At 40.5% G+C, this 22,229-nt stretch overlaps 2 protein-coding genes across 3 annotated transcripts in view; one reads left to right on the forward strand and one right to left on the reverse strand.

The window, feature by feature from the left end:
- The window catches only part of LOC116216425 (uncharacterized), a 69,344-nt gene that overhangs the window by 33,306 nt on the left and 13,809 nt on the right, over positions 1 to 22,229 (forward strand). The gene's annotated exons all lie outside the window — the stretch shown is intronic.
- NQO2 (N-ribosyldihydronicotinamide:quinone dehydrogenase 2) lies at positions 1,662 to 10,072 on the reverse strand. 2 transcript variants are annotated; one of them, XM_085220286.1, is made up of 7 exons: positions 9,936 to 10,072; positions 9,572 to 9,690; positions 8,427 to 8,591; positions 6,961 to 7,091; positions 4,821 to 4,934; positions 3,301 to 3,402; positions 1,662 to 2,405 (listed from the first exon to the last, which is right to left on the reverse strand). In XM_085220286.1, the coding sequence occupies exons 2-7, from the start codon at positions 9,576 to 9,578 to the stop codon at positions 2,232 to 2,234; spliced, it is 693 nt and encodes a 230-aa protein (XP_085076412.1). In that variant the 5' UTR covers positions 9,579 to 9,690; positions 9,936 to 10,072; the 3' UTR covers positions 1,662 to 2,231. The 2 variants fall into 2 exon arrangements, with proteins under 2 accessions (XP_085076412.1, XP_010706715.1); XM_010708413.4 differs by having other exon boundaries at positions 9,572 to 10,031.

The following is a 22,229-nucleotide window of genomic DNA, read 5'->3' on the forward strand; positions in this document are numbered from 1 at the left end:
AAGTTTTGGAGTTAGAGAACCCTTGTTCTGAGCTAACTCTGCTGCTTTTGTATATGCTTACTTCATGCATAACTGGGCTGATACAGGCACTTATCAATGCGGATGTAAATGAGCTGACACACAGCAGCAAGTAGTATCCAGAAGTGTATCTTAATCATATTTGAGTATTTATCATATATTTAATAATATATGTATATAATGCATGCGTATATAGCATGTATATAATAATATACATGTGGAATAATATGTATATTAATCATATTCTTCACCTAATGATTAAACCTACTAAGCACTGCAGTAAGTGCAGCAAAGTAACACTTTGTTTGACAGTTGCAGCTTCTGCTTTCATGTCTGCTTCTTTCTTGAATTCTCTGGTAACTGAACGTAGTTAAGATAAGGATGATTTCTCTCCTGTACAACTTTAATATTTGCATTTACTATCACATAGATTAGAAAAGATGTTCAAGATGGTCATGTCTGACTGTCAACCTGACTATGTCCCTTAGTAGCCTTATCATCCATGATAATCTCAGAGTTCTGAGTTAATTCTTATTTTCTCAGAAACTTTTTTTTTTCCTTCATGGGTTTAATGATGGAAGGACTTGGGAAGCTGCAAATTTTCACATTTGAAATTAGGCTTATCATTAAAATAATAATAATTTTAAAAACTATTGTATTCTGGTCTTGATTGCTTTGATGGAGACACCTCCCATTGTGCCATGTAATTCCTCAATTCCATCTTTGCCCATGTCTCCGGTGTGAACTCCTCTGCAGGAAATAATGCATACAGGATGTGCTGGGAAATTCTGATATAGTTTCATTAGTTGTCCTTAGGGAATAACAGTAAGTATTCCACTGACCCTGAATAATGTTTTATTCTTTCCAAATTTTTAGAAAATAATTTTCTTATGTTCAGTTAACTAGTCAGATCACTCGACACAGTGAAGAGCGAGGGGTAATCCTTTACTAAGCCAATGTTTTGACCTGATTGGGCTTTGCAGTGAGATTCTGTGCTTGGCAGGAAATTGTAATAGGGATTTTTAAAGAATTTTTATGCATTTTGTGAATCCTTGTCAGCCAGACAGTGGCAAGAAATTTTCTTCTTGAGAAAGCCCTTAGAGTGTTCAAGAAACATTTAGATGTTGTACTAAGGGACATGGTTTAGTGGGGAAATAGGTGTGATAGGTGTATGATTGAACTGGATGATCTCAGAGGTCTTTTCCAACTTTGGTGATTCTGTGATTCTGTTCTATGATTCTTTTCAGATGTTCTTTATATACACGATATACACAAGGTTGGTTGTCAGCTGAAGAACCAGATCTGACAATCATGGTTAGCTATGTAGAACGGAAGAATTTCCATGTCAGTTGGGATTTTTTTCTTGATACTGGATACTCATCTGTCTTCTGGCAAGGTAAGCACCATTATTATAAAATCTAGAAAACTGTAAAATTAAGTTCCACATATCTGAAGATACTCTGAGGAATATGGATAATACTGTATGTCTTCCAAAGAACTACCCCCCTTCAAATCAATGAGTCTTCCATGCTTAGGCACTTATTCTCCTGTGGAAAGGGTTTTACTTGTTCTTTAATCCCTCTTTAGGTAACTTGAAGTTATTTTCCTTGTCTTTAGGACAAAAATGTACTTTCCCCGCAACCTGTGCATATGACATTTTCCATTTTATTCCCATTCACTGTCATGCACAAGAGATATTGGACCAAGGCAAAATTGTCTATTGCTCTGAGTCACTGTGCAACTGTACATCCTTTTATTTATCTGCAGTCAAGCTTCATAGCTCAAAGGCACAAGCGTAGATCTTTTGTTTAAAAAAAAAACAGGTTTGGCCACAATGAGTATAGGCAGTGATTTCCTGGCCAATAAAAAGAAAGAGGCAGTTGATATGAAGAGTGTTGAAATAAAATTGGCAACGTACTTTACTGTTTCATAAGCAGTAATGGTATAATTTGCAACTCTTTTGTTACTAACCACGTGCAGGCAGAAAGTCACTGTTTATATGGGCAAGGATAATTCTTCACAAAGAGCAGTGCATCCATCATTGAAGAGAATTCTTCAGAAATCAGTAAAGACAAATGCTTTATTGACAGCGAGGCTGCCAACTGTAGTATTCAAGATACCTATAATGCATGTGAATTCTGAAGCTAACATTCTGATATTGAGATAAAGCACCAAAATAATAGAAAAAGCATCTGTAGTCTTGTGCTCGAACATTAATTAAAATACCACTCAGGAGTGCAGTTTATGGGTTCTTCCTTCCAAAGAGTCTTCAGTCTCTGTGCCCAGGCAGTAAGCATCTCCTTCCTTTTCTCCTCAGAGACATATTCTGGAGCAAAGCAGATGTGAGGCTCAAGGATTTTCACACCACAAAAATGCATGATGCCATGCTAAACCCAAAAGAAAGAAATGCCTTAGCAGATGGTTAGCTTTTCACTTTCAATTCTAGCATGTGGAATATTGAAATCTAAAACTGTTTCTATGACCCTATGTGAGACAGGTTTTCTAAGCCAGTGCCTTTATCAGGAAAAGGGAAATTAATTGTGGGCATTTAATATTGATCTTGGCAGTTGGTTAGTGTTGAAGGGCAGGCATTAAGCAGAATGGCATACACTGCACTGAATATGGTCAGCTTCACTGATCCTGGTCTGTGGAATTTGTCAGCTCAACTTGCCATTTCTCTGTGCATGTCTGAATTCACAGCTGCATTCAGCATTCTTTATGTTGATGCAAGATATGCAGCTGGGTAGCCTCATAAGGGCACACAGCCAGTATTCAAAATGGTTAGACCAAAGAATCTCTAGAGAAATTAATACATACTGATTATGTTATATCAAGAAGTAGCTGGCTCAATTTGCCTTACCACCTTAATTACTCAAAGCACTTTTTCTACCTCTGACAAAAGAGCAGCAATAAGAAAAGACATGCCAGGATAACTTGAGTGCCCTCCTGTCCCCCATCCTACATGACTCAGGTAGGTATGGGAAAAAGAAACTGCATGCTAGAGCTAAAGGAAATCCTATTACGCCAGAGAAGCTAAGAGACAAACACAGGCTTTCTTCAAAGAATGTACAAGACAACTTTAAAACTCTCTGGACTTTCAAAGCAGTTGCAGGATTATAGGGCCTAGCTTGCAGATGGTTGGAATTAGCAAAGGAGTTATTTCTTTTTATAATATACAATAAATTTTATGTAAAACTAACATCAATATGAATGAGAGAAAAAATTGAATAGTAAAAATTCAGGCAAATGAGTAACAACAACAATAGATTTCATTTATTATACCTGCATGGGCCACAGGATATAGCGGATATCACCACTCATACTTCCTTTTGCATACATCTCTTCAGTTCCTCCAGTAGTGAAAGAAAACATAGCTAACTTGTTCTAGAATTAAAAAAACAAAACAACACAGTGCTTAAGTTAGGCATGTTTAAAGAAGAGTTGCTGAACAGTTTAAGAGAGATTCAGGGAAACCTGGACATCATTAATTTCTAGGGGTGTCCTGTTTGAATTCAGGTGTAGCAGCAGCCCAGAGTCACAGGCTGAGCATGTGCAGCTAGATGATGGACTGTGCATCAGGGTTTTAGGCAGAGACACATCATAAAGAAAAGGAATTACGTATACTGACACCCTTTTATGAAACAGGGCTGACCCTCGCTTTCTCTGATTAAATGTTTGGAAAATTGTGGCTGGAAAACACTCTGTTACTGAGAGTATCTTCATTCTCTTCTCTCATGAACACAAAAATTGAATGCTACAGTCTTCATTCAGACTTGGGATTGCTTGTCGCTTTTCAAGCTATAACTGGTTTTCCAAATATTTCTCAGGTGTTCTAAAACCCCTGTGTTTCTTCTGATTCAATAACTGTGGTATTGGCCACAGGCCTGTACCCAGCATGTGTTCTCTCTGTCTTAGTAATTAAAATTACATTTTTCCTGGCATGACTCAGTGCAGTATCTCAGCTTCCTTGTCTGTTATCAGCTTGCAGCTATGATGATCGCAGTTTACTCTTATTCATCTCAGTGGGGCAGCTATTTCTCAAATGTAAACCAGCTGAAATATTTGGAATAGTGAAAATCAGAAATGATATAGATGACAGTGCACAGAAGGATTGTTTGGAAGAATAAAGATATTGACCTGCTATAGCCCAAATTAGTCTGAGCTGGTATGAATATCTCTAAGTAGCAACGAAAAATGACTGCTACAGCTGGAATTTGGAAGCATGGAACTTACGTCTTCCCCCCCTTGACTCTAAAATGATTCTTTTTTTTTTTTTTTTTTTGCCTTTTGCAATGTATTGAAGAGGATTGATGTCTGGATTATGTTTTGGAGGAAGCTGAGGGAATGAGGCCCAGTAATGGACTAGAATGCAGTTTTTGTAATTCCTTGTACTTAACAAGCAACTATTGAGAGCTGCTCGAGGTCCCTTTGGACTGACAAGTACCTCAGTGTCAAAGACCTGAACTAATGTATTAAGGTTGCTCCAAAAGTAATGCCTTCTATTTATTTTCAGAGAAACTACAACAGATACAAAAAGCATATAACCACCATCTGACATCATGGGCCAACATAATAAATTAGGAGGCATTACTTTTGGAGTAGCCCTCATAACTGCAGTGCTGAAGGCCTGAATAAAGCCAGAGGCTTCTAAAAACAAGTAATTCCTCCACGGAATGGAGGACAGCTGAAAGTATAATGGAACAGGTCACTTCCAACCCAAGCCATGCTATTCTATGAAAAGACTATTACCTAAAGCGCACTGCAAAAATTTTGAACTTAATAAAACAGTCTCAGAAACATACCTGGAGCAAACCGGAGTCATAACAGTTTGGAAAATCATGGGCAAATCCTTGGACCAAGACTCTGTCCATCCAGCCTTTCATGATTGCTGGCATGCTGAACCAGTACAAGGGAAACTAGGCAAAAAATGAATGACCTTGTTAGTGCAGAGAGCATAGGGCGTCCCTAGGCCTGGTCTGTAGGCAATCTCTTGTTTTTCTAATCTGTTCAGATCTTGTACACATCTTTGAGGACGGAGAGGCAGTAACTATGCTTGGCAAAAATAACTGAAGTGCTCTCTGTTTGTAGTAATCATGCATAGCTAAGCAGCTGTAGTGCGTTAATACCATGGTGAATGTCAGAACATCCACATGAATGGAAGTTGGAAAATGGTAGAGCTGGAAAATGTCATTTTTTCAAACTCAAGACCATACAAAATGCAAAAGAAATGTAGAAGCTAATGGTTATTGTTGCCAAAATGGTCACAGGGAGACCTATTACCAGGACATCTCGTGAGCAGTTCTGATCTGACATTTGTTAACGCCATGATGTTTTAAGACACTGTCTTGCAGCCCACTGACATGATGATCTTGAACCACTATTTTGAGAAGAAAGCTTCCTCTCTAACAGGAGATCTCCTTTTTTTTTTCCCCCCCTCTTTTCTTATTATTATATTTTTTCTGCACCAGAATGTGCTCAACTCCTAGTATTTTACAGACAGAAAGTAGAAAGCAACCTCTTCCATCAGAGGATGTTCTGATACTTATCTGAGAAACAATATTTTGAAAATGATGAAAACGTGCATTGAAATACTTGCTCAGGATGCAGTCATATCCTAAATTTCACCAGGAACAGGACAGCTGAATATATGCAAGCTGTAGCTAGGCCAACAGTTTGATTACGAATTTGGTCACAATATTTTCCTGAATATCAGCACTCTGTAGGCCAGTACATTGTGTACTTTATCCTTGCTACTGACTGCATTTGCACAAATATGTGACGTTTCACTCTCTACACTGCTGACGCTGCTGTTTCATTTAGGACCTGCTCTGTACCCAGGCATCTGTCTCCCATAGGGAATGCTTTTTTCCACTTTGTGGGGCTAGTGTTGCTTCCTGTGATATTTCTGGGCCTTGTGCACGCCAAAGGCAGGACTACTGCAGAAGAGAGCAGAGATGAGTTGTAAAAGTCAGCTAGCAAGTCCAGACATTGCTTGTCCAACTCAGCATTGAAAGAGGGCAGTACAGTTGGGGAAGTCAGAACTCCCCAAGCTTGCTGGCTGCCCCAAACTCCTTGCCCATAAAAGAAGCCATGCCCAGCTTCCTGCTGCCTGATAACCATGGTCAGGTACATCATTGCGAATATACAACATTACATTTGGCCTTGTTGCAGCAAGTTTCTGGATTTGCTGTTATAACTACTCCAATAATTGTACTCCTGATCTGTGCTTGTTCCTGTGCCATTATTTAGAGACGAAACCTTTGTCCTTACAGCTGATGGTTTGGTGTCTGCTACAGTTTCCCAAACTTGAAACTGCTTACTCGCATTTAAACCCTTACGTTCCTGTACATAAATCTGTGTTTGCTTTGCTTGTGCTCCAAGATGTGAGTATAGTATTGGGCTGCATGATAATAAGGCACTGTTCTCATACTGAGAATTATAGCATTATTTGCACTCAGTACTTGATAGTCTGAGTGGACCCATGCAATGGTTTCAGAGTACAGTGGCATAAGAAGCAGTCTTCACAAAAGTATTCTAATTGCACTGTTTTTGAATGTTAGTTTCTAAGTGAAGTGCAGATGTGAATTTTACTTGGCTGTTTTCAAGATCTGATTTCAGATGCCTTCCTATTTGCTAAAAATGTCAGTGTGGAGCCATTATTTGTGTGAAAAATTCCTACTGTGCTAGCACCAGTAATACACTCGATCTGGTATTTTTGATGTTTTCTGAAATATACACCATATCAGAAAAACCTGACACCTTGAAATTGCTATGCTGGGTACAAACCATTTTATGTTGATTGCTGAACTGCTGCCTGTTTTCACTCTGGCTAAAATCAATGTACCTAATGAAATCTGTAATCTTCTCACTTACTACTCCTTTGAGGCTGTTCAGCCCTGTACATTACAACGGAAGTATTTTAATGCAATTTAAAATAATGACCTGAAAAATCAGTAAGTCTGCTTCCTGCACCTTCTTTTGCTCTTCCATCAAATCGTTGGACAAACATCCTTTCTTGTAAGCTTCTGTCATCTCCACTGCATAATTGAACTCGTTTGAGTTGTGCAAGCAACCTGTGGAGAGAAGGGCATAGTCATTGCTTACTCCATCCACGGCACTGTAGCCAAATAAGAATCAAACAGTTCTAAAACGAGTTACTGCTTGCCTTTTTTTTCCCACTTACATTTTTTTCATGGCTATTCAGTATCATCACAGCTGATAGATGATGACCTGACTGCAAAGTGGGGAGTAATGTGTGATCTCAGAGTACTGAAACTTTCACCTTTCTGAAGTAACGTGTGATGTGCAAAAAGATCTAATCTGGTGATGCAGGTGGATGATTTAAGAAGATGTATATGAGAATTTTGCTAATTGTTCTGCCTCTGCATTAGAGATTACTGAAACTGCAGTCACAACACTATGTAGCTGCTCTTCAGTTTCTGTGGCAACTCAGCAGAGGCTGGGTGGTTCCCCAGTATCCGCTGGCTGTGCTGGCTCCTTCATGATTCAAGTATATCCAAATCAAACTATGCATCCATTCCTGCTGATTGAATTAGCAGTTCATCAGTCTTCAGCAAAAGGACTGGTTAAAAGTATAGGAAGGTGGAAGTATTAACCTCATAAACTGAACTAAGTTGTACAATGATATCTGAAGGCATTTCTCACCCAAGAGAAATGGACTTCAGATGAGAGGTTGATTCTGAACAAGTGCAATGCATTTTTGTCTCTCAGTAATCTCACTGTGAGCCAAGGGTCATGCCCAGGAGTAGACTTTTAGAAATGCTTAAGTCTTGTAGTCTCACTGTCGGTAAGCATCTCCTTTATTTGCCAGTATTCACCTCAGACCTGTGATGTTTCTTTTTGATTCTTGCTCTAAAGAAAGACTGTCAGTTCTCATAGATGGTGTTTTATTTTTCTTGACTAGAAAAATTACTATGGCTAAATGCTATTAAATAGTTGTGGGATGCCAAAATGACTCTCAAGCCCATGCACTTAAACGTCTGGAGCTAATTTGCAGAAAGCATTTGCAATATTGTTCATTAAGGGGAGGTTGTTCTTAAAGTGTCTCTTCAGTTGATTGCAAATACCAGGAAAACAATGGCATCCCTGATTCCCTTCAGTCTATAGACAGAACACTGTTTTACAGGTCTGTACTATACAGATGATTCATCTTTCTAATTGAGGGGGCATTTCTAAGATTTATTAAAAAATAGGTGATACTTACACTGACATTTCTTGATCAGTGCTTGCAGAAAATAAAAATCAGTTTTGTTAGTTGAGTAACATTTGCGCAGAATGATAGCAACTGCTTTTCAGAGTGCACCTAACAGCATGGGCTCTAGATTGTTAATGCACAGCATGAACAAGATGCAAATTTGTCTCACTGCTACTGTTGAAAAATTTCTCACCAACGATGTCATTTCTTGTTGCCCGTGGCTCAAACTGCATTGCATATAAGTCAGACACTGTGACACTGCAGCCCTGTTTGCTCAGTTCTTCCACAGCAACCGTCTTCAAAGATCCATTGAAAGAGTTGGGCTCTTGATGTGCGTAGACTATCAGGACTTTTCTCCCTGGAGGCAGAAAGAAAAGCAGAGGACACCTTTGAGGCAGGCAGATACAAAACACTTTCTGTGCTGTGTTTTGCGAGCAGCACCAAAATAGTGAAAATCACAGCAACAGCATTTGATTCCTGCTCGACAGAGGTGACTCATGAGGAAGTAATTAAGCGCCCCTCCAACAATTCTGTGCTAATGCTGGGTTTTCCTGGGTGGAACTCAGTAGACAGTGGGTGTATTTCTTTAGCAGGCCACGCTGCCCTACACCAGCTCAACTTGGGGCTTTCCAATTTCTCCTTCTGCCAAGGTCCTCTTGAATCAGCTTTTGTGTTTGCCTGATTCCACTACTACCCCACAAAACACCCTGCGACGGGGGAAAAAAAAAAGCCTTCTGTTGATTTAGTTCCCTCAGCCGGGTAGACAGGCCGCAGCAATTGTGCAAACAGGATGGGATCGAAGCAGCACCAATTTACTCATCCTCGAAACTGTTGTAGAAACGATTTCTGGGAGCTCGGAGCGCCTTCCTGTAGGTCCTCTCTACATCTTCTGTTTCAGTGCTGTGCGAGCGGCAACATCAGATGTTCAGATGCCACTATCGCACTTCAGTGTCTTCATGGGGACACCAACAAAAAGTGACATGATTTTTCTTAGTGTGCCAGTGAGTTTTCTGGTTTATGTCAAACTGCCAACAAGGATACGCAACTGCCAAAGAAATACGCAAAACGAGCAGCTCTCAGTTCCCAGCTGGCAATGCGTAATTCAGGCATCTCATGATTTCATTTTCTCCACTGATTTGTTGCCCTTGGAGTGGAGCTGGGGGCACTGTGACACCATGTTTGGAGAGACTGGAGTTCTCAAATGTATTCTTCGCTGAGGGAATTGAGGTGATTTGACAAAATAACGGCTTAGTATCACAAGTCAACACTACAGGCATTCCATGCACCAGCCTGCCGAGGGTCTAAGTGAATCGCGTTTGTATCAGCAGTTGTTCTTACCTGCCATTCTCCAGTAGCGCTTGGAAGGTTCTGTCCTGTGACTCCTATACGGCCTGTAAGCTCAAACGACGCGTTCGTTTAGGTGAGGAACACCACCAGGAGGTACAGAAGATCTCTGCCTGCAGGAGCGGGGCAGGGGGCCCGTAAGCAGATCTTTCGTGAGCTCTGCCGGGCAGACAGAGCTACGCGAGAACGGACTTCTTAAATCTCTCCTCGTCCCCTGACGAGGCAGAGAATCGCGCTTGCGTTTCGGCCTTTCTTCCCTAGCCTTTTCAAACCCCGTTTCAGACCCTCTCGCCGCTCTCCACCCTCGCTGCAGGGCAGACCCCGGGGCGGCTCCGCACCGCTTCCCGCCGTGCTTTACCCGCAGCGGAGCCCGGCCGGCCGGCCGTTGCGCGTCCTCGCTGCCCTCCCGCCGCTTTCCGGAGGGCCGGGCCCAATGCGGGGCGGGCCACGGCCCGAGGCTGCGGCTGCTGCCGCCGCTGGAGGCGTTGGTTATGCTGCACGCTGTCATTCCCGTTGTGTTTGCGTGTATAGGTGTATGTATGTGATGATCGCGTGCTCGTGGTCTGCTGTAAAGGCCGATGCTCGTCGCTGGCAACAGCAGCTTGTTGAGCACCTCCTCCAACTGTCGTGTGTAGAGGGGCTGAGAATGACTCTGGGGTTTCCAAATGGAGAATCTCAGGGAAAAACCAAGTGTTTGAGTGATCAATAAACGCCAGAGCTACCTGTGTCCTCCTACAGTGAGAAAATCTCTGTGCAAAGCTTGTGCCACTGGCATTTTTTACCTGCTGCCCAAGTTACGGGAGACACAAATCCCACGGCATTTCCCATTACTTCCCAGGGAGAATGTACTGCAGGCACTGGTGACAGCAGTGACTTACAGACCAGTCAGGGCTCTGAGCAACCTGATCTAGGAGTTAACATCCCTGTTCATTGCCTGGGAATTGGACTAGATGACTTTTAAGTGTCCCTTTCAACTCAAATGATTCTAGGATTCTGTCCTGTTCAATATCACTGTTGCTGCCTGGGCATCACCTGAACATCAACCAGGTCTCTGTTGGCACGCAGCCTCCTCTGAGCTCCTGCTTCCTTTCCTATCCACACCCATTGCTATCAGGAGTCTGCTCAGAGTGAATGACGGCTGTTCCCAAGCCAAAAAGCTTTCCAAATAATCCAGAGCTTTCTCACAGTCTGATGGGAGCTGACGTGCTTGGTCTTATCATGACATGAAGCAGTTCAATTCCTATGTTTTGACATAGTTGGCACAGAAGTCACAGCCGTCTTGGTCTCCTGTAATGCAAACAGTGAATCTAAGATGTACAACTGAAGGACAGATTTTCTCTGAGTACAAAATGTTTTTGTCCTCCTCAAGATGTGTTGTTAACACATATGTAGCTAATGTCAACAATATTTGAAAAGGTTCACCTGTACACAGAGATCACATTAACGGGAGAGTCTGTTTCATGTGGAGAAAGGACTTCAGGGAGCACATCAGGGAAGATAGGGAGCTTTTGGAATAGGTCTGGAGGGGGCTGGAGCATCTCTCCTATGAAGATAGGCTGAGGGAGCTGGGCTTGTTCAGCCTGGAGAAGAGAAGGCTCTGGGGAGATCTTTCAGTACTTATAGGGAGTTTATCAGTAGGAGGGAAGTAAACTTTTTATGTGGCTAGATAGTGATAGGACAAGGAGGAATGGTTTGGGCAACTCTGTGAGACGGAGTGGAGTTTCTTATAGTCTCCCTTCCACCTCTTTTGCATCCCCCTCATTTTTAATGTTCATTAGTTCCCAGTAAAGTGTTAAGAGTGGCTCAGACATCATCAAAGAACAGCGTACACCTGCAATGAGAATTTCATTTTGCGGGTTGGAAATCTCTCTTATTCTCTTTTTTTTTTTTCTTTTCCATTGTATTTGCATCTCTGCAGTCTTTTCTTGTAGCAAGAAAAGGATGTTGTTCTTCTCTTTTTCTCACTCTGTTTTTTTATATTTCTCACTCTAAGGAATTCATTGCTAATTATCAATGAAAAAAGTAGCAGTGATTAAAATGGAATAAAATTCTCCTGTCCCTGTCAGTTATCCCTGAGCACTGACTGAGTTGGACTTCATAAGAAATACGTATATGTATAGCTTATCTTACTTTTGATTGGCACAGACGTTCTCCTCTCTAACACAAAACACAGATCCTAAGAAAATAACAATGGCAGTAGGGATTCAGACCAAGGGCCTGTTTAACTTAGTATCCTGTCTTCAACTTTGCTCACGAGTAGCTTCCTTCAAAAGAGTAAGGGCAGGGTAAGCATGTAGGATATTTGCCCCACTGCTTAGCCTGCAGATATCTTTACCTTGGATCTGAACGTATAGCAATTTGTATGGTAAACTTCAGTTTACCTCTCTGTTAAGTACTTTGCCTGATCTCCCTATGAATCCATGCCAGTTCCTTAAATGTGCAAAGTTTTTAGCAAAAACTTTCAGACTTGCCTTCTGTGTGAAGAATGATCCCTTTTGGCTGTTCTGCATCTGATTCCTAACAGCTCCAGCTGATGCCCCTTCGTTCTTGCACTGAGTATGACAGTGAAACAACAGGCCATCACTGCTAGTCCCCTATGACCAAAAGTGATTTGTTGAACTAGGGTGCAAGGTACAGTCATCTTCCTTGGAAAGTAAATAAAATAGATTATAGCTACACAGGAATGATTTTAGTTTCCTTACAGTTTTCTGAGGAGTAATACCAAGTTTACTGTACACATGGTTACTTCTCTTCAATAGTGTGTTAAGATTTTAAAGTATGTATCCAAAGGACATCTGTTGTGCCCTCTAGTGCCTAGTGCAAGGGTTTGCACTTTTATCAGGGGTGGTTAAAGTGAAATGAAGCCTTCATCGAGGGCAAGTTTTTCATCTTTAATGCAGGTTCTCTTCCAGAGGAAATGTTGAAGAACCTTTGCCACAGTGAGAATAAGCAGTAAGGAAAAATGATGCATATCACTGTATAGGAGAAACTCTCTACAAAATTAGTTATCAGTGAACATTCCAGAGAATAAGATACGAGACAGTAGTTCTAAAGCTGTGAATGCTGAAATTCTGCACTGTACCATCATATGTGTCTCTATAACACTGTTGCTATTCCTGTGATTGTTTTGTGAGGCAATAAAAAGGAGACAGTCAACTTCATATGGGTCTCTCTCCTTAAAGCAGTAGAATTGATAGGCTTGAAAAACAGGAAGGAAGCAAGCAGGAAGACTACGTAACTAACAGCCTCTTACTGTGACCTGTTTTTCTTCTCAGCCTCTGTCTGGGAGTGAGTAACAGAAATTGAAAACGATAACCTCTTGTGTTAAGAACTATACAGTATCTCTAAGTGAAAAACAAAGCATCAACGAGGACAGTGTCCTGGGAAGCAATTCCGATTAGTCATTCAACTTGTTTTTAAAACTTGCGATGTTAAATATTTAATAATGCTGAAATGTTTTAGAATGCTTTCAAATATATATTTAAGGCTTCTATCAATTTGAAACTTAATTACAACTTCTCCTAGCAAGTCTTTGCCAAGGCATTAGGGGGGCAGTTAGTCAAGCATCAATCTATGCAATGCATAAATTTCATAGAATCGTAGAATCTCCTGATTTAGAAGGGGCCCGCTCTGTTTTCTGCATTTACATTACCAATCATTAACTAAAATTGTCCTGGGACAATTCTAAGTCAGAAAGTTCAGACCAGATGGATTTGAACATTACAGATTAGACAGGAGAACAGTTTACAGGGCAGAAATGTTGAGCAAAGGCAGATGGGAGGTGGCTATAAATTCTGCTGAATTGTTTCCTCTGTCTTAAGGTATCAGTTTGCCTATGCATAGAATATAAGCTATTACTATTATATTATTATTTTTGGTTTGTACCAACTACTATGACAGCAGTGTTTGCTCTATGAGTAAACTATAGCTACAGGTGAAATTCAGGTTATAGAGATGTTTGTCTGATAGGAAAAAAAACTGCCCAAGAAAGGTTGGTTGTGGTAACATAATAGCAAAATGAAGCAATGAAAACGAGTCCTGAAATACATTTGAAAGATGGCATTCATAGGGTGAACACACATACATATTGTATCTGCCAAACACAAGGAGGGCTTTGACTAACTCCCTTTTTGTTTTGCTGCTTCGGTGAGAAAGAGGACAAGACATTGGTACATGGATCTGTTGCTCACTGTATTTTAGGAATTTAATGTGTTTGGAAGTATATTCTCAGCACTGTCTTGCTCATTGCTTCCAATACCAGGTTGTTAATCTTGATGTTAGGTAGGAGACTGCACACTAAAACTTTTTTTTAGAATTACAGTGTTTGCTGAATTGGAAGGGACCCATGAGGATCTTCAAGTCCAATTCCTGGCTCCACAGAGAACCACCTGAAATCTGAACTCCATGTCTGATAGTATTGTCTAAATACTCCTTGAACTCCAGCACTTGGGGCCGTGCCCACTGCCCTGGTGCAGAACCTTTCCCTAACCCACACCTGACCCGCCCCTGATGCAGCCTCATGTCATTCCTTTGGGTCCTGTCGCTGTTTTATGTCCTTCACATATGATGGCACTTAAACCTGCACCTAGTGCTGGAGGTGCACCTGCACAGCACACAGCACAGTGGGACAGCCCCTTCCTTGGTTTGGGCCTGATGCACCACAGTGTACGTTTGGACCTTTGGTCTGCCAGGGCACACTGCTGTCTAAGATTCAGTTTGTCATCAGCCAGAACCCCCAGATCCCTTTCTGTGGGGCTGCTCTGCAGCTTCTTGTCCCCCAGTCTATACAGGTATGCAAAGCTGCCTTGTACCAGGTACAGAAACTGGCACCTGCTCTTGTTAAGCTTCATGTAGCTGGTGGTTTCCCAGTCTAATTTGTCAATATCTCTGTTCAAGGCACCTTTTGTATCTGCTGATACCTAAATGCAATTTAGCAATTCTAAATTTTATGTAATTTTATGTTCATCCTCTGCTCTAATAGGCTTCAATCAACAGCTAGTCTCAATTTTGGCCTCATTTTTGTAATTTAGAAAAGCATCAACTTGAATATGCAAACAGAGTGTTAGCTTGACATATGGCCTTTTCTCCATAATAAACAAATATAAGTCTCACATCTGAGGTAGGAAATAAATTTGAAGTGCAATATCTACAAAAACAAGCCTTCTAAGTTTTTTTGTTTGATTGCTTCTTTTTTCATCTAAAGGAAGAATTATTACTCTGAAAAATTTACTCCTTTGTCCCACTCTCCTCCGAGGAAAAAAAATCTTTAAAACTCTGCGTGGAGTTAGTATTCAAAATAAAACAGGTGGAAATACAGGGTATCTGCAGACCTAAGGATACCTTCTCAGAAAACCATGCTCACATGTATTCATGTTTTTAGCATCACAGCTAATGCGTTGCTGCCTCTAGTTCCAGTCATTTGCACCAGTGCCTTTCCCTGAAATGTAAACTGCTTAGATACTATTTAATGTTCATTCTAATTTGCATTCCCATGAACAACTGCAAGAAATTGAGAGACAGTGCATTCACACCCTGTTGCCTTTCTATCACAAATGGGGCAAAGACATACTGCCTCTGCCTTGGCAAATATTCTCATTATTCAGATATAAAGGCAAATCCTAGATCTGCTGTCTTCTGTACATGAAGATTGAAGCTGAAGTCAGATTTGACATTTCAGTCTGTGTTCAAATGAGTATCTCAGGCCAGACTTCTGAATCAAAAAGTGCAGGGCAGATTACTTATTTATAAGTAGCAAAACTGTCCTTCTGTGACGAGGTTGAGCTCAAGGATTATTGAAAAACAAATGAAAAGGCAATGTAGTCACTGGTCACAGCCAATACAAGCTCATGTGGGGAAAGTCCTGTTTAATTAACTTAATCTCTGTTCATGGCAAGGTTACCCACCTGGTTGACCAAGGGAAGGCAATTGAAGTAATCTTTTTGGATTTCAGCAGTGCTTTCAATACTGTTCCTTACAATACCCTTCTGGACAAAATATCCAGCATAAAGCTGGACAACAACATAATATGAAGGTTAAACTATTGACTGACAGGTTGGGATCAAAGGGTTCTAGTAAATGGGCATACATCAGACTGGCAGCCAGTCACTAATGAGAGAGCTCCTTTTTAGGGTGAGTTCTCTTTAATGTTTTCATCAGTGTCTTGGATAAAGGATGTGGAGGTATAAGCAAATTTGCAAATGACCCTAGACTGGGAGGAGCTTTTGACTCCCTTGAGGGTAGAGGGACCTTACAGAGAGATTTTGACAAATAAGAGGCCTGGGAAATCACCAAACACATGAAGTTCAACAAGAGCAGGTGCCAGATTCTGCACCTGGGAAGGGGCAACCATGGATATCTGTACAGACTAGGGGAAGAGAGGCTGGAGAGCACCCCATGGAAAAGGAACTGGATCTTCTGGTTGACAAGTTGAATCTGAGTCAGATTATTATACAGAAGACATAATTCTGGGGGTAGCTCCTATGAATTTATGCCACAAAAATAATCCCTAAAGCTTCAACAAGAGTAAGGAAACAATTCATAATCTTTAGCATCCCAACATTATTTTGGCCTGTGGTGAACATTAGAAAACGGAGTATAGTGCTTAACTAGCTAGAGCCCAGAAGAGGGTGCTGGAGAGGTGAGAACACACTTCTAAAAGCATTAAGTCACTGAAATATAGTGAACAGGCCATGTACCAACTTTCTTTCTCGACAGATCAGTAAAAAAAAAGAGTTAGTCAAAGTCTTTCTTGCATTTGGCAGATACAAAATGCATGTGTATGCTGATGCCATGTGTGCCATCTTCCAGATGTATTTCAGGACCCATTTTCATTGCTTCATTTCTGTGCAATTCAGTTGAGCAGCTGTTTTGTTACCACAACCAACCCTTCTTGGGCTATTTTTATACTAGAAAAATATCTATATAATGTGAGCTTCACCTCACATACAGCACTTTATGCATAGAGCAGATATTACTGCTATAGTATTGGTAAAAAACAAGAATAATATAATAATAATTATATATATTAATGATAGTTTATGTTCTCTTTATAGGCAAACTGATACTTAGAGTCTGAGTGATTCAGCAGAACGTATAGCCATCTCCCATCTGCCTATGCTCAAGATTTCTGCCCTGTGAACTCTTCTCCTGTCTAATCTGTAATATTTAAATCCATCTGGTCCAAACTTTCTGACTTAGAATTTTCCCAGGACAATTTTAGGTAATGACTGTGTAATATAAATGCAGAAGATGATGCCTGGAGAAATAGCAGTGGTCCAGATTTCTCCTCATTGCAATAACAGACACAAACCAGCAGGCTACAGTCTTGCTGCTTGTGAGCTGTCAGTTTCTCAACTCTATTCTGCACATTGAAATCACGTTAGCCTGGGGAGATGCCTTACCTTCCCCCCATTGTTAATTTCCTGCTTAGCTATAATACCATGCATTTTGATGGCCAAGGTGCACTGAAGTATGAAACTTATGACAAAATGCTTGGTTGCACGACTTGAAGTTCAGTGTTAGTCACTGGGCTATAACACAGAGGAAAATTAGAAAGTGGTACCCATACATTCTGGAAAAAATAAATGCCTGCTTCTGGGTATGGGGAGGCTGTGCCTGTTTGTTCCCTGAGGATGTACCAGAATGTTAGAGGAAGGAGATAGCTGAAGACATATTCCTGGTATTAGCTGCTGTTTTCACTATTGCCCAAATGTGGGAACATTGCCTTTATGTCGCCCTCTGCCTCAAGGCATCTTTCCTGGATATTTGTTTCAGCTGTTCTCTTTGAGCTGTCCTGATTCTAGCTGCAGCTGGCCGAGACCATCCCTGGGGACAGCTGGTTTTTGACGAGCAGAGGAGAGCAGCAGCTTGGATCTCAACCTCTCAGTCCCCACAGGTCAGCTCCTAAGCACACCTGGGCTGTAGTGCTTTCAATTTTGATTCAGATAAAACTAAAAGCTTTTAAAATACTGAATATATAACGTAAGCCTTTTCAGGGCTGGAGGGCTGCCTACTCAGGATGGCACTCACCAGAGGTGTGAAAGGATAGTTTTAACAAATGTAACCACTGTCTGTATGTGCCTTCTCCACGTGCATGGGAAGGAGAAGGAACTCACCACAACAAGAGGTATTCCTGCAATATCAGTGCAGAACATGACTTGGTAAGCTGCTTTGTAAGGTAGAATATTATAGTCTTGGAAACCAAGGAATATAGTAGATTTTGGCAGATGACAGCCTGTCAGTACATTAGGATGATATGAAATTACATATTCATGTAAGTTGTTAATTGAATGATTTACATGTGCTTAGTCTTTAGCGTGTGCTTTGAGAGTTCTGGTTTGAGCAACGCATTGTTAAAGCGATTAGGTTTGTTGCAATAATTGGACTAAAATCACCTCAGTGTGCCCCATTACTTTAGATTGCATCTACACTTGCTCTGTATGACATAGTTCTATAAACTTAGTACATGGTTCAGAGAGAGACATCCCCAGTACTAACTGGAATTAGTAGTATAGATGTATGTGTGCTTTGACCCTGTTTTTTTCAGCGTTGATTTGGGATATCCCCACTTGTGCCCAGACCTCCTACATGAAAGACTCAAGCACAAAATATACTTCCCTGAAGCACTGTAACCAGTAGTGCAGATCCACCACCGCTGCAACAGCGCTGCCACATTTCAGAATTACTTCCTCACCATACATCTGCACAGCTTTTCTCCCATCCCCTCCCCCATTTTTTTTCTTTGCTACTTGCAGCACTGCAAACTCTGAGAGCAATGAGCAGAACTGAGAAATCCCCCAAACTCAGTTATCCGTGCAGCTACTCAGCATAGCTCTCACAGTACTCAACACGTGCACTGCTTGCCCCATTGGGTTTTTTGACCTTTTCTGTGGCCTGTCATCATTTAGCATCCTGCATCACACTACCTTACAAGCTCAAATAATGTGTTCTGGTATTAATTGTTGTGGTTCAGGGGCTCAACCTAAAGTGCAGGATTGTGACTGCTGTACAAATAGCTAACAATGAAACCCAAAGTGGAAAACTGAAAGAGAGTTGAATTTCTCCTTTCCTCTCCTTCTTTCCCTTTCTCACCATGTTTCCTCTTCTCCTGCAAACTCAAGCGCTGAAAAAAAAAAAAAATCTTTGTCAATTTTTTGGATAGATAGATCATAGATCATTGTCTTTTCTTCTGTCTGGTTGTAGTATTCAAAACTTCTAGAACAGAAGTCCTAACTGCAGTTATGCTGTATGGCAAAATATCATAGCAATATATGTTGGTTGCTTTTGTTGTTGGTGGTGGTGGTGGTTATTTTTTCTTTTCTTTTTTTTGTGTCTTCACCTCCCAAAATACTGCTATGGAAGTTTTACTTTGAAATGTGTGCATTACTGTTGGTGGATGCAATATAAAAAATATTTTTAGTTTAGCTGCAGAATAGTCAAGGAAACAAGTAGAGGACTGGGAAACAAGAAAACTTCATCTCTCCCACTTGCAATCTGTTCTGAAAGGGGAAAGTTGCATAGACCCTTAGTTTGAGCGTTCATTCACTAAACTTGAATTAATGTATCTCATTTTTGGGTACCCATGTTGAGAAGGTGGATTGCCACAGGGTCACGCAGTCTCTGTTACAGTGAGTTTCTTAGAGACCCATTGACGTAGATGTTACTGTCAAACAATATGCTCAACTTTTAACCAGAGGTGGCTTTTTTTTTTTTTTTTTTAAACTGTAGGAAAGGATCTAAAAAATAAACACGATTGGAAAGATGAGAGAAATGGGAACAGGAACATGCACGACATGTTCCTGACCTATGTAAATGCATCATAGAGTTGAGTTAAAAATAATAAAGTAGCAGAAACCTCTGTGGATTACTAGTCATTTGCTTAATTAGTTGTATGGCAGGGGTTGAGCTGGAAAATTTAGCCTGGGTTTAACAGAAACCAATTTCTTTCTTTTATTTTTGTTTGCATACCAAACCCTTGACCAAAATGCATCAACACTGTTCTCCTTCAAGCATCTATATTGCACGACAGGACTTATTACTATATTTTCAGTAGTACAGGCAAGCAGAACTGCATGATATTCAGTACCTAACACAATGGGAGTCACACTTGGAATCCTTTAGGCACTGTGCTAACAGAAATCATAGGACAAATAGTGAACTGTTTGCTTAACACTATGGGTGACAGTGGTTACACTGCACAGACATTTAGTCAAGCCATTCTCACCTGTATTATCTTCTGAAGTAAAGCATTTTCATGCAAGCTGGAAAGAGGCCAGCTTTTTATTGACTTCATGTGTGCTGGAGTATGACTTTTGAAGGCTGTGTGAGTGCAATGAGCAGAGTGTTTGGTAATTCTTACAATTTCAGCCCTTGTGATGTAGTGACTCATTTCTTTGTGTGTATGCTCGTGGCAAGTAACACTTGTAAAGCTGTTCTTATGGTTTCTGGTGCAGGTTGGTATTTGACATGTGGATACCTGAGTCCTCTCTTTATGACTTTGCTTTTGGAAAATATCATTCTTGAAAAAACATTTCAATTTCATTTTGATTACCATATCCAACTTCTTCTCTTGACTTGTAATCCTAGAGCAGTACGAAACCTGAAATCATTCTTTCACTATGTTGAAAGGTGTCTAGAGAGGAACCACCTCTTAATAATTCTTATATCCCATAGCACTGATTATTTCCTTTCTCACTTCCACAATATAGGTGTATATTGGAAAGCTGCCCACTTATATTTACATCCTAGGGTTCATATAAAACCTTAAGAAAATAACAATTATCTTGTTTGAAACAGGAGTGGGAATGCGTGTTTGTCTGTGTCTTCCAAGATCTGTCTGGTTATCCACCTTCTTGATGAATTTATTGATGGTGTCGTCATCATCAGTCAGTGTCACCCACTGCTCACCTTCCTCTGAACTCTGCTGAGAGCTCCTCTTGAGGTGGGGAATCTGTAATGAGAAGGAAATGGTAGTGATCTCGTCAAAAGTCAAATGTGCTTCACTTTTTCCTTGCCCACAGCAGAGCTCTTGAGCAACCATCATGTAGGAAAACAGTTCAGCTTGAAGCTGTATTGCACAATACACGTAACCCCACTGTATGAGGGAGAAGTTAGGCATGTTGCATACAGAGGGAGGTGGCTCAGAGCCAGAAGCAAAGCATCTAGTAGAAATTGTGACTGTTGCAGTGATGCTGATGTGTGTGAGATACGTTACTCAGAGAGATTTCCTCTGGCTTCCCTGTGAGTTTGAAAGATTTGTATAGAGCCAAACGTAGAGATGCAAAATTTGTGTCTGGGCTTGCAAGACTAATTTTGTTTGTCCTCAGATCCCAGGATTGTACAGTTTCATATACCAAATTTTATTAATAATTTTGGTTCTTGAACAAAGAATGTGGGTGTATGGAAAGAGATGATTGTATGTAGGTGATATAATGCAAATGTGAAAGAAGAAAGTGAACCTTCATTCCCCTGTGTACTTGATTTTTCCAACTAGAGACCTCCTGTGCCTTCTGAGGTAGTACAGAAGTAGGAGAAACACAGCTGGAGGTATGAAAACTGAGGCAAGGTCTTCAGTAAGACACAGAATGAAAACCAAGTAAATTGAATGAAACCAAGAGTGCGAGTGTTAGATTAAAATCTTATCTGTTGATAATAAATCATTGTTTTGTCAACAGAAGGACTAGCCCTCACTTGGACATGGAGCTACTTACTCTTGACATCAGTCAGGTACAAGGTTTAAGCAACATCTAATGAAACTTCAGCTTTTCAGATTTAATAGCCTGTCTTTATGAAATCAATATATATAGTTCAGATGCTGTTTCTGTCACAAACATTGTCTTCATTTTCTTTTGTGGCAGTTTATTCTATGTTGGAAAGCAAACTCCACTTAAAGAGACTCTAGATTAGCATTAATTAATATAGCTGTGCAATGATGTACACGATTACGAAAGTATAGCTGCAGTCATAGATATTTTCTCTATAAAAAAGGAACCAAAAGCTTTTATTCCAGTTTTTAATTAGGGTATATTTAATTAAGTTATGTGTTTTAGTGTTTGTGTTCCAAAACTCTTTCTTGGAAATGAAGACCTGTTCAGAAAAGTTCTCACATCTGTATTCTCATCTTTCTAATTTGAAAGGTGGGATGAGCTAATCTTTTGTGTGGTTTAAGCCTCCAATATTGGTAAATCTATTATTAATGTAGCAACAGAACTTCAGATGAGATACTTGGCCAGTCTCTGATGCGGAAGAGTTTGATCCATGGGACATCCTAATTTAATATTCCTGATAAATATTATTAAGTCTCATGGTAGTAGTATGCATTACAATGCACACTAAACCAAATCAATTCACAACCTGTCAGTCACTGCTTTTATGAAGGATCTTCTGCTGAGGGTTGAGCTCAGCTCTGTTATATAATATCTTTTCTATGTAAATACTAAAACAAACAAACAAACAAAACGGGTTATAAGCCCTCAGCAACAAGCTTTCCAAGGTACCCAAATCAACACTGAAGTTTGAAAAGGGTGAATGGATTGTATGAGACTGCTGCCTGATGCAGCTGCACACTTGACAGTGCTGACCTGTGAAAGCCCTCATGGGAAGGTCTTGTGAAAAAGGAGAAGTTGTTTAAAAGTCCTGTGCTTCCTTCCTTCTT

This window comes from Meleagris gallopavo, chromosome 3 (genome assembly GCF_905368555.1).
Source record: "Meleagris gallopavo chromosome 3, MGAL_WU_HG_1.1, whole genome shotgun sequence".
Taxonomy (NCBI): domain Eukaryota; kingdom Metazoa; phylum Chordata; class Aves; order Galliformes; family Phasianidae; genus Meleagris; species Meleagris gallopavo.

Excerpts from the sequence above, each read along its gene's own strand:
- NQO2 (XM_085220286.1), bottom strand. Across the intron at positions 4,935-6,960 it reads CAGACTTACTGATTTTTCAG|TTTCCCTTGTACTGGTTCAG; the intron begins GTCATTATTTTA and ends TTTTTTGCCTAG. Across the intron at positions 2,406-3,300 it reads ATATCCTGTGGCCCATGCAG|CATGGCATCATGCATTTTTG; the intron begins GTATAATAAATG and ends TTTTGGGTTTAG.